At 38.8% G+C, this 11,846-nt stretch overlaps 1 protein-coding gene across 1 annotated transcript; it reads left to right on the top strand.

Moving 5' to 3' along the window:
• The first annotated feature begins 3,190 nt into the window (after nucleotides 1-3,190).
• LOC131998614 (olfactory receptor 11G2-like) lies at nucleotides 3,191-4,169 on the top strand. Its single transcript, XM_059371104.1, is given in 2 exon segments — nucleotides 3,191-3,205; nucleotides 3,207-4,169. Coding segments are annotated over 2 exon segments (966 nt in total). The 5' UTR covers nucleotides 3,191-3,202.
• The last annotated feature ends 7,677 nt before the right edge of the window (nucleotides 4,170-11,846 follow it).

Genomic DNA, 11,846 nt, shown 5'->3' with positions numbered 1-11,846 from the left:
CCATTCAAAGTGCTGAAAATATATTCAGGTGATGGAAAAAGTGGTTATTACCAAAAATAACCTTAGAAACATCCTGCAAAGCACTTTGATTAAAAATGCCCCAACCGAAGGGGTGCCTGGCTGGCTCAGTTTGGTAAGCATCTGACTCTTGATCTCAGCTTCGGTCTCCATCTCATCAACATGGTTCAAGCCCCATGCTGGGCATGGTGCCTACTTTAAAAGAGAGAGAAAGAATAAAAAGAAAAAGGAAGAAAGAAAGGCCCCAACCACAATTATTAATAAATTATTTTGACCTAATGAAAACTGAATGACTACTAAAACTGTTAAGCCTAAAAAGGACCTTTTTTAATTTTACGGAATTTAGAGTCCATAAGCGGCTCTCACACGTTAAAGCAAATTTTATTTCAAGTCCCTCCTTCCATTCACCAGCAGTCATGTCTTGTCATAGCTTCAACATTTGTTAACAGCCCCATTCAAAGAACAGGGCATTTGGGAAAATGGTTGCTTCAGAAAAGACTACATTCTGAAAATGTTCATCCTCAATGTGAGAGTAAGGTAAAATAATGCAAATGTATACTAGTTATTTTATGTCTGGTTTAAGTTTGCCTCCAAAAGATGAATACTTGGTATCTGAAACTTAACCTCATTCCAAGTCACATGTTCTTAAAATCAGAGAAGAAAGGGCATTTAGAAAGTATAAGTCTATGGTACAAGAACCAGAACCTGTTCCTCCCACAGCTAAGGCACTAAAACACCCATTGGAATATAAGACATAAACTAGCAGGATCCTGGGAAATTCTCTTGGGCACATGAGCTCCCCATGTCATGAAAATCGTGTAAAATCCAGAAATAGATGTGGTTCAGAGAGGGAAGCTTTCGTACACAGTTTACAAGTTGCAAACTGCTACTCAGTTTTGCTGGTCCCCTATCACAAATCTTCCTCTCAAATCAACGCAAAAATATACTATCATCAACTACTTGTCCTCTGACACCTTCTGTCATTTTATTCAGAGAAATCTTACTCTTTTTGAATACTCCAACAGACCACTGTCAGACTCCTTGGATAACTATGCCAACTCTCAGAAATAATTTGATTAACTGATCCTACATTCCACATAATGCAAATGGATATTTTTCATGTTCCTCAGGCATCCCCCATTCACAGAGGCTGCCATAACCAAGACCCAGGATTGAAGGTAGGGCTATTTGTATTGTTGTTGTTTTTTTTTTAACTCAGAAAAACATAAAGCCATTATGCAAATGCATGAACATCCAAGCTCATTCTGCCTTGAGGCACTCCCAAGCAGTCACTAGAAGGGAGCAAAATATATTACAGTTTTCTCTTCTTTTCAAGTTTCCTGCTGCATGTACCTTAACATTAGAGAAATAGTATCAGATTCCACAGTTCTTATCACTAGAATAGAAATAGAACATTTCTACAAAACAGAAAATTTTGTAGAGTCATATCCCCAACCCAAACCATCAAGGACTTCTTCCTACAAAACCACATTAATGCTCATCCTATCCCTCAACTGTATCTGACTTAGATGGCTGGGGAACTATATTAACAGAGGTGAGCTGCAGCTGTTTCCTACAACTCGAATGTTTACTCCCAAAGCATTCCCAAATAGAATAAGTGGGTTTGTTAACTCCCTCAAAACAGAAAAGTGATGCCAATAGTCCCACGTGTTGCTGCTCCGAGGCCACACAATCTGAGTCAGCTTTGCCTACAAGCAGCTCTGTTGGTGTGATCTCCTTCTGGGAACTGAGAAAAGTACATTATTCATTCATTTTATGAGTATTTATTAAAAGCTGCCTAAATGCAAAACACTATAATTCCCAATTACTTCTGGTAAACTAGCTTACACAAACTAATCTCAAGCCTATGAAAAAGTTCCTTTTCAGGAAGATACTTCTGAGTGAGCCACTTCAAAGAATTTTCTCTTGGGAGAGTCATATCAGAAAAGTCAGGCACGGAAAAGAATGCCTTAGTTAAGTTACAAGGCTGATCACAAGTCTCAGTGGTCATGTAAGATGGACAACTAACTTCCCAGATGTGGCTGTAAATTACATCATGCATTACAATGTTCTCATAAATCAAGTTTGGGAACTGTTTTCTTTTTTTTTTTTCCCCTCACTTCTGGACTACTGTAGGACAATTTTGATAGAACCACCTACTCTGGAAAAAACAATACTGACAAGAAGACAACTATTCTGTCCAGTATCACCAGAAAAAAAATAATAAAAGGGTGAAGTCGTTAAAACACAGTCTATATAGCATTCCCCAGGCCCTGGTACACATTGACCTTAACATTATAAAAAAATGTAGACAATCAGAGCCCTCATATACAACCAATGGAAGTGAAAAAAGGCACAACAATGACCCAACACTGCTTAGTTAAATAAAGTTGAAGATTCACACAGTCTATGGCCCAGCCTATAGAAATGAATGCAAGTGTAAACCAGGAAAATGAACTATATATTCATAGTAGAATTATTCCTGATAGTTCCAAAGTGGACATAATTCATACTGGTGGTTTATTCATAGAATGTAATAATAGAATTATTCCTGATAGCTCCAAAGTGGACATAATTCATAGTGGTGGCTTGTTCATTGAATGTAATAGTATAGAGATGTAAAAATGGGGAAACTACAGAGAACGCAATAACATTAATTTCTCAAACCTACTGTTGAACAAAAGAAGCCAGCCAAAAAGTATAATTCCATTTATGTAAAGTAAAAAAATAAGCAAAACCAAATACTTCCCTATAGAGAAGCATACTTAGTTATTAAAATAAAGAAAAACAAGGAAGTCATTACCATTAGGAAAGGAGAACGTTACAGTTGGAAGGATAGAGAGGCAGAAGATACTGATTGGGATGGAATATGAGGGAAGATTCTAGGGTGCAAATGATAGTCTATCTCTTGACCTCAGGGGTAGTTACTGCAGAGGTTTATGTATAATATTAAAGTTATAAGCTATGTATTAGGCATGTTGTGGCATATATTTTACAATAAAGAAACATCTCTATCTATCCACTGATATTCACCTGCTTCTTGTGGCTTTCAGTCCAACAACTAAACTAGAACAGTATTTCAGGATTAGACAAAAATAGCAATTACTGAGATGTAAGTGTTTATCGCATTCCACAAGGTGGTTTTGATACATATCTGGGTCCCCATCTACACAGACATTCAATAATGTGATGGTCTTTTCACAGCTCCCAGACCCATGAAAATCTCTGACACCCCCAACACCTCCAGCACCATCACTGGCTTCATCCTTCTGGGCTTCCCTTGCGCCAGGGAAGGGCAGATCCTCCTCTTTCTGCTATTCTCTGCTGTCTACCTCCTGACCCTCATGGGCAATGGGTCTATCATCTGTGCTGTGTACTGGGATCAGAAACTCCATACTCCCATGTACCTCTTGCTCGCCAACTTCTCCTTCCTAGAGATCTGCTATGTCACCTCCACTGTCCCCAACATGTTGGCCAACTTCCTCTCTGACACCAAGGTCATCTCCTTCTCTGGGTGCTTTCTCCAGTTCTACTTTTTCTTCTCCTTGGGTTCTACAGAATGCTTTTTCTTGGCTATTATGGCATTTGATCGGTACCTTGCCATCTGCCGGCCTCTATATTATCCAACCATTATGACAGGACGTCTCTGCACCAATCTTGTGGTCACCTGCTGGATACTTGGTTTCTTTTGGTTCTTGATTCCCATCATCATCATCTCCCAAATGTCGTTCTGTGGATCCAGGATCATTGACCACTTCCTGTGTGATCCAGGTCCCCTGTTGGCCCTTACTTGTACTAGAGCCCCTGTAGTAGAGTTAACTAGCTCCACCTTAAGTTCTCTGCTCTTATTTATTCCCTTTCTCTTTATCATGGGGTCCTATGCTCTGGTCCTGAGAGCTGTGTTGAGGGTCCCTTCAGCAGCTGGACGAAGAAAAGCTTTCTCTACCTGTGGGTCCCACCTGGCTGTAGTTTCACTGTTCTATGGCTCAGTGATGGTCATGTATGTGAGCCCAACATCTGAGCATGAAGCTGGGATGCAGAAGATGGTAACTTTGTTTTATTCCATAGTAACTCCACTTATCAACCCTGTAATATATAGTCTGAGGAACAAAGATATGAAACATGCTATGAAGAAATTATTGGGAACCTAAAAATAAGTTTTGGCTTAAAAGATTTGGGGATAGAATCTATTTTTAATTCCTTTTCTAAGATTTTATCTATTTATTTGATAGTGAGAGAGCGTGCAGGTACAAGCAGGGGGAGCAGTAGGGGAGGGAGAGGAAGAAGCAAGCTTCCTGCTCGTCAAGAAGCTTAGTATGGTATTCAATCCCAGGACCCTGAGATCATGGCCCCAACCAAAAGCAGATGCTTCACCAACTGAGCCACCCAGGCGCTCCTGTTTTTAATTTCTTAGTTAAAAAGACAACTCACATCACACAGAAAATTATCGGTATTGTTTTTTAACTTCATACACCAGACAGTTTATTTCCTAGATTTAATGGGGCTATAAGGGATCTCAAAGGTGCACTCCATCTCCCTAATTTTATAAATGGTAAAGTACTAGAGTGATAATAGAGTTTGCTGAGAAATAGAATTTAAAACATCTCCTTCCAAGTCATAAAACCTCTCCACAGTGGAAGAACAGTATAAAACAGCTTTATTATTGAATAAGCATTACAGCAAGAGAATATGTGTATCATAGCAATCTAAGAGATGGCAAATACATAAAGAAATATCTTTCCTTTTTGTAGCCAACCAGATACAACCCATTTACATACATGTTCTCAAGATAAATAACTATTAGTCCTCAAGAAAAACTTGACAGCACCCATTGTCACAAATGGTTCATCCTAGATTCACCTCATAATTGGGATGGCCCTATGTGTTTGCCAACTGGCTTCATACAAAGGAAAAATAAGTCTATTTATACTACCTGAGATAGTTTTGTAGATTGGAAGATAGGCCATCAAAGGTAGGCTCCTATACCCCCACAGAAACTGGGAGACTGAGGCACTACCCCTCTGATGATTACATTTCAGTGATACTTCCTAGGTCCTTGACAGAGACATTCCTGAGTCAGAATCAGGCAAGAGGCTCATTTAGATGATGTGGTTCATATATACAACAGAGTATTACTCAGCCATCAGGAAAGATGAATACCTATAATTTGCACTGACAAGGATGGAACTGGCAGGGATTATGCTAAGTGAAATAAATCAAGGAGAGAAAGACAAATTATCATACGGCTTTACTCATATGTGAAACATAAAGAATAGCATGGTGGACCATAGGGGAAGAGGAGGGAAAACTGAAAGGAAAGAAATCAGAGAGGAAGACATACCATGACAAACTCTGAAATTCAGGAAACAAATTGAAGGTTATAGAAGGGAGGGAGGTGGTGGGCTGGGGTAGCCAGGTGATGGGTATAAAGGAAGGCATGTGCTGTGATGAGCACTGTGTGTTATATGCAACTAATGAGTCATTAAACACTACATCAAAAAGAAATGGTGTACTATATGTTAGCTAACTGAATGTAATTTTTAAAAAAGAGGCTCATTTAGATGTTTTAAATTTTTACATACATTTCAAAGACAGAAAAACAATTTATAAGTTTTCTAAAGTCAATGCTCAAGAAAAAAAATGGGAGGGGGCAGAAAATCTCTTCCCTTATTTTCAGTAGGGATAATTCAGCCTCTAATTTTTCATTTGTAGTTAACCTTACAAATTACACAAGGTTATAACTCTATGGCAAAAGCTACAGTTTTCTATTATCCTTTCAACAACAACAAATTGGCCTTTTTTTCTGGTCTAGATTAAATTTCTGCCTTCCAGAAATTTAATGTTGGGAACATCAATTATAGACAAAAGATTCATAACTTAATATATATATAAATCTATATATGTGTGTGTGTGTATATATATTTACATATCAAGAAGAAAATAACATCAGCGCATAAGAAAAAGTGACAAATGTATGAAAAAAATGAATAGCAGATGTTTTCAATATATAAAAAGACATTCTATTTTATTCAGAATTAGAGAGATACAAAGATTAAACATGATGTTGGTGTAAACACCAACCTCTTCCTTTGCTAGTAGAACGTAAATTGTTACAACAGCTATGGAGGACATTTTGACAAAAACTATCAAAATTTAAAGGGCACAAATTCCACTATCTGTGTGACATTAGTAAGTGACTATGGATCTTAGGGCTTCAGTTTCTTTCCTACACTTAGATACTAATAATATGGATAATGGTGATAGTTACTTCAGCATGAAAATTAACTGAAATAATATATAGAAGACTAAGAAGCAAAAATGCGTGACACATTGTTGGTGTTCACTATCTGGATGTTTAGTTAATGTACCTACAATTAAATGTTAACATACTGAAGATTAAAAGTATTGTTTTAAAACTATTTTAGCTTCTTTCACCTAGAACACTTATTTCCTTGGCCTGTATCCGATAATTTAAGGCATTCTGCAACCCACTGGCAACTTACCAAACCTTATTCATGAAATAAATAATTGTCTTCAGTAGATTCAACCTTTTGTGATTGTAAAAAAAAAAAAAAATGTAAAAAAAATTTAAAAGGCATTCGGTGATGGGTATTAAGAAGGGCACATATTGCAGAGAGCACTGGGTGTTATATGCAAACAATGAATCATGGAACACCACATCAAAAACTAATGATGAACTGTATGGTGACTAACGTAATAAATAAATAGATGATAGATAGATAGATCAATAGATCGATTTAAAGGGCATTCCTTTAAAAAAAAAAAAAAGGCATTCCTTTTGACCTAGATATTCCAGTTTTAGATACTGATCTGAGTAGTATACTCACATATAAGAAAAAATGGCATACATACAAGAATATTTAGTACTGTTTCTAACAGCAAAAATTAAAACAATCTAAATTCCTATCAGTTAAGGACTGATTCAATTACTATATATCCATAGAATGAAATATACTACATACCTGTAATAAGTGAATATCTGGGGCGCCTGGGTGGCTCAGTGAGTTAAGTGTCTGTCTTCAGCTCAGGTCATGATCTTAGGGTCATGGGATCGAGCCCCACATAGGGCTCTCTGTTCAGCAGGGAGCCTGCTTCCCCCCTCTCTCTCTCTGCCTGCTGCTCTGCCTACTTGTGATCCCTCTCTTTGTCAGATAAATAAATAAAATCTTTTTTCAAAAGTGAAGATCTGTAAAAAACTATTCATCTTAAACTATCCTCAATGTACACAATTAAATGAAAAGCAAGATGAAAAAAATCTCTATCTTGGGCTATCTTTCAGGTGGAGAAAGATTATGGGTAAGTGTATGTTTGTGTTCATAACTACATTATATACTTTTTGAAGAAGAAAGAAGAAAGCAGAACAGTGATTGTTTTTGAGAAAGAGAACTGGGTGTTTGGGACAGGAAAAGAAAAGGACAATCACTATATATGCTTTTGAATTTTTACAATTTCTTTCTATAATCATGTATTGGATTTAAACAATGGTAATGGTTACATTAAAAAATAAACTTTTGGGGGCACCTGGGTGGCTCAGTGGGTTGGGCCGCTGCCTTCGGCTCAGGTCATGATCTCAGGGTCCTGGGGTCGAGTCCCGCATCGGGCTCTCTGCTCAGCGGGGAGTCTGCTTCCCCTCTCTCTCTCTGTCTGCCTCTCCGTCTACTTGTGATTTCTCTCTATCAAATAAATAAAATCTTAAAAAAAATAAATAAATAAATAAACTTTTGGGTCCCTGGGTGGCTCAGTTGGTTAAGCACTGCCTGCAGCTCAGGTCATGATCCTGGAGTCCTCGGATCAAGTCCCACCTCGGGCTCCCTACTCGGGAGTCTGCTTCTCCCGCTGACCTCTCTTCTCCCATTCTCTCTCTCTCTCTCTCTCTCTCTCAAATAAATAAATAAAATCATTAAAAATTTTTAAAAATATTACATTCAAAACTTATTCTTTGACCTAGAACCATGTAAGCTGGTATGTGGAATGTACTTTGTATATTTGACCTACTTTTATGAATTCAGCTTTCTTTTTCATTCCAAGGGATACACTGATATTTATTTGTATTCAAGAAAAAAAATTTAATGCAATGCTTCTTTTCATCCACAGTAGAAAAATAAATGTAATTTTGCTTTTCTCAATATATAAGTAATAAATGCTCATTGAAATAATTTTCAAACAATAAAAGATCTAAATACTTTTAAAGTTATCTAAAATCCCACCACTCTGAGGGAACCACCATTAATACTTTAGTCAATTATCTTTCATGTGTTCTTATATACACATACACACGCTCTCACATATGCCAATATTATACGAATGACAATTTTGTTATGGTGGACTCCTTTATTTTCTCCTTCCTATACTTACCTCCATCTCTTCCTCCTCAATCTACTTTTTTCTGTACAACCAACTATTCCCTACTAGACAAACAATATTAACAACCCAGTACATATGTTTCATATTTTTCTCCATGCTCTTAATTATATCAAAATATTTTTAACCATATGTCAGGGATTTTTCACTGTTTATCTTACAAAAATAAAGTTATATTTTATAGACTTCTCTATTTGGTATCCTTACATTTGGCCTTACAATATATACAATTTTCTCCAAAGTAAGGTTAGGTGTACCAAATATTTTCATTTTGTATAGTAGGCCAGAGATGTGTAATTAGTAAAAATTGGGTTCCTTCAATAGGATCTTTTAATAAGAAGAACTCTTCTTGAATTGTGGATAATATTCATCCCATAAAAGACATGACTGAGAACAGATTTCATGTCCTTATTGAGTGAGATGTCACTGAGAATTTGAAGATTGGAGTCTTTATAGAAGGTATCATTTTTATAGAGGGTGTGAGAGGATATGATTAGTCATCTCCACTTCTACTAAGCAGCCAGATATGGGATTCACATACATCACCATGATGTCATAGAACAGAGACACTACCACCAAGAATCACATTTAGAGAAGGCATTTTGATGACAAACTGAGAGCACCCAAATGTAGCTCTTATAATCAACAGATATTGTCCAAGGGTATACAAAGCAGTTAGAATGATAACGAATTCATAGTACATGTTCTATGACGTAGCATAGATAAGGGACATGATTCAATGGGCTCATGTGTAGCGGATGCCATAAAGTGCTGTCCCAATCTTTCTTTCAAGACTGAGACAATCATTTCTCTGACAGAAGTCTAGCATGCTGATAACTGGCATCCTTGCCAGAAACTGCCTCAAGCCACACAGACTAGTTTTTTCCTTGATTATCTGCACTCCCCAGGGATAGCTCACATCCAGGAATTAGTCAATGCTGGTATACAAAGGCCTAACAATCTTTCCTCAATCTGTGACAAATCTGAACAGCCATCACAGCTACAGGGTTCCATATGGCAATAGCTGAGACTTTTGTTTCAATTTATCAATAGTTCAACTTCTCCTTCTGTCCCATCCTACGTTCCTCAATCCTGTACAGCTGTTGTTCCCAAAAGAATTCTACAACAAACTCTCTGCATGAACTCTTAGCCTCTATTCCTACTGAACCCAACCTATGTCACTGTATCACTTAGAAAGAATATAGGGACTAAATGAGAAAGTCAGTGAGCCAAGAGAATCACATCGCCCTTCCACAGATGCTGTCATGAGAATGAGATAGTGCAGTAAGTAGCATCAGGCCAACTGCTGACCATTTTCCATGACAGAGTAGAAGAACCATGCATTTGTGCTTTGAAAAATGAAGCACAACTGGGCGCCTGGGTGGCTCAGTGGGTTAAGCCGCTGCCTTCGGCTCAGGTCATGATCTCAGGGTCCTGGGATCAAGTCCCGCATCGGGCTCTCTGCTCAGCAGGGAGTCTTCTTCCTCCTCTCTCTCTGCCTGCCTCTCTGCCTACTTGTGATCTCTCTCTGTCAAATAAATAAATAAAATCTTTAAAAAAGAAAAAAAAGAAAGAAAGAAAAATGAAGCACAACCAAGTGAAGCAACCACAATATAGAATGGTATTGGCTTTAGAAAGAAAATTGTCCAACATGTTGGATATTGAACAAGTAACTTATAAAATCATATAGCTACCACTTGAGAGAAGATGGTAGAGTAAGATGACTCTAAGCTCCCTTCATCTAATGAACATAACTAGAAAACAGCCCCATCAGTGTAAATAGCCCAGAAAATGACCCAAATATTGGCAAAACAGACTGTTTTCAGCTAAATGTACTGAAGAGGCCATATCGGAGAGGGTAAGAAGGGCAGAGGCATAGTAGGGAGCTAAACAGACCATAATACTGGCTGTGGGAGGGATACTGCAGGCACAGAGAAAAGAAATAGAATCTCATACCAGGCACCTCAGGCACAGGGAACCCCCACAGAGAAGATGAATCCCTATAACATTTGGCTTTGAAAACCAGAAAGGCATAATTTCATGGGTTCTTACAATCAGTAGGGCTTAACACCAGGAAATCTAAAAATCAGTGAGCTCAATTCTGGGAAAGCCAAGAAAGCAAGAAGAAACTGAGTCTCTGCCCTTAAAGAGACAGCACAACTAACAGCCCTGTGGAGATACTGCATAGAAGCCACAGTTTGAAAAAAAACCGCCTGGGATAAATGAAGGGAGATTTATTACTAATCTAAGAGCATGTGCTAGAGGGGTAGGGAACCTTGGGAGGCTTGTCCAAGTATAAAAGAGCTGGCAGGCACCATTTACCTACCCTGCCCCCCAGCCTAAACACAAGGAACCTACACAGCACCAATACTCACTAATTTAGTAACAGCACACCCTGCCTCAAATTCTGTGGATATGCCCCCTCTAGTCAGGCTTCCCCTCCAGGTCCCCTCCCACAGCAGACTCACACAACCTTGCTAATACCAAATATCCCACCCCCACATTCTCCTGTTGACCTGCCCTCCAATACAACATTGGCCACACCCATCCAAAGTGCTGCCACAGTGTGGCAATCTGCAAGCAGCCCCAACAAAAATCAGTACTACTCCAAAACTGACTCCTACATGGGAGAGAGGGGAAGATAACCATATACACCAGTCCAAATGCTGCCCTAGCAGTGGGCTGGGGACAGACTTCCAGTCTGACTACAGACTCTCCCCACCAGCAGAAACTTCTCAGGGAGGCAACAAAAGGAAAGTGCCTTGTATTTTGGTGCTACTACATCTCTGGCAAATACCTGATCTGACTCAACTCGAGCCCTAGATGACCCCATACTGGCCCACTAATAGCAAGGGACCAAATCCTGCCCCCAACAGGCAGAAAGCCATTGCAGATAACAGACAGAAGACAAAAGTGACTCAGTCACAATAATATGGCACATGCAACACATAGGAGACACCCATGAAGTGCCAGTTTCTGGTGAACAGGGGACATTAAACTGCTGGGCATGACAGGGCCTCTTCTTCATAAAGCCACTACTTTCAAGAGCAGGAGATATATCTGGCTTTCCTAACATGGAAACAGACACAGAGGGGTGCCTGAGTGGCTCAGTTGGTTAAGCATCTGCCTTCAGCTCAGGTCATGATCCCAGAGTCCCAGGATTGAGCCCCATGTCGGGCTCCCTGCTCAGTGTGAAGTCTGCTTCTCTCTCTGACACTCCCCCATCTTTTGCTCTCTCTCACACTTTAATAAATAAAATCTTTAAAAATAAAATTTAAATAAAATTTTTTAAATTTATTTATTTTCAGCATAACAGTATTCATTATTTTTTCATCACACCCAGTGCTCCATGCAATCCGTGCCCTCTATAACACCCATCACCCGGTACCCCAACCTCCCACCCCCCGCCACTTCAAACCCCTCAGATTGTTTTTTAGACTATAGAG

Source organism: Mustela nigripes, chromosome 13 (genome assembly GCF_022355385.1).
Source record: "Mustela nigripes isolate SB6536 chromosome 13, MUSNIG.SB6536, whole genome shotgun sequence".
NCBI lineage: Eukaryota > Metazoa > Chordata > Mammalia > Carnivora > Mustelidae > Mustela > Mustela nigripes.
The sequence above is the reverse complement of the archived record's forward strand: the minus strand, read 5'-3'. Positions and strand labels throughout refer to the sequence as shown.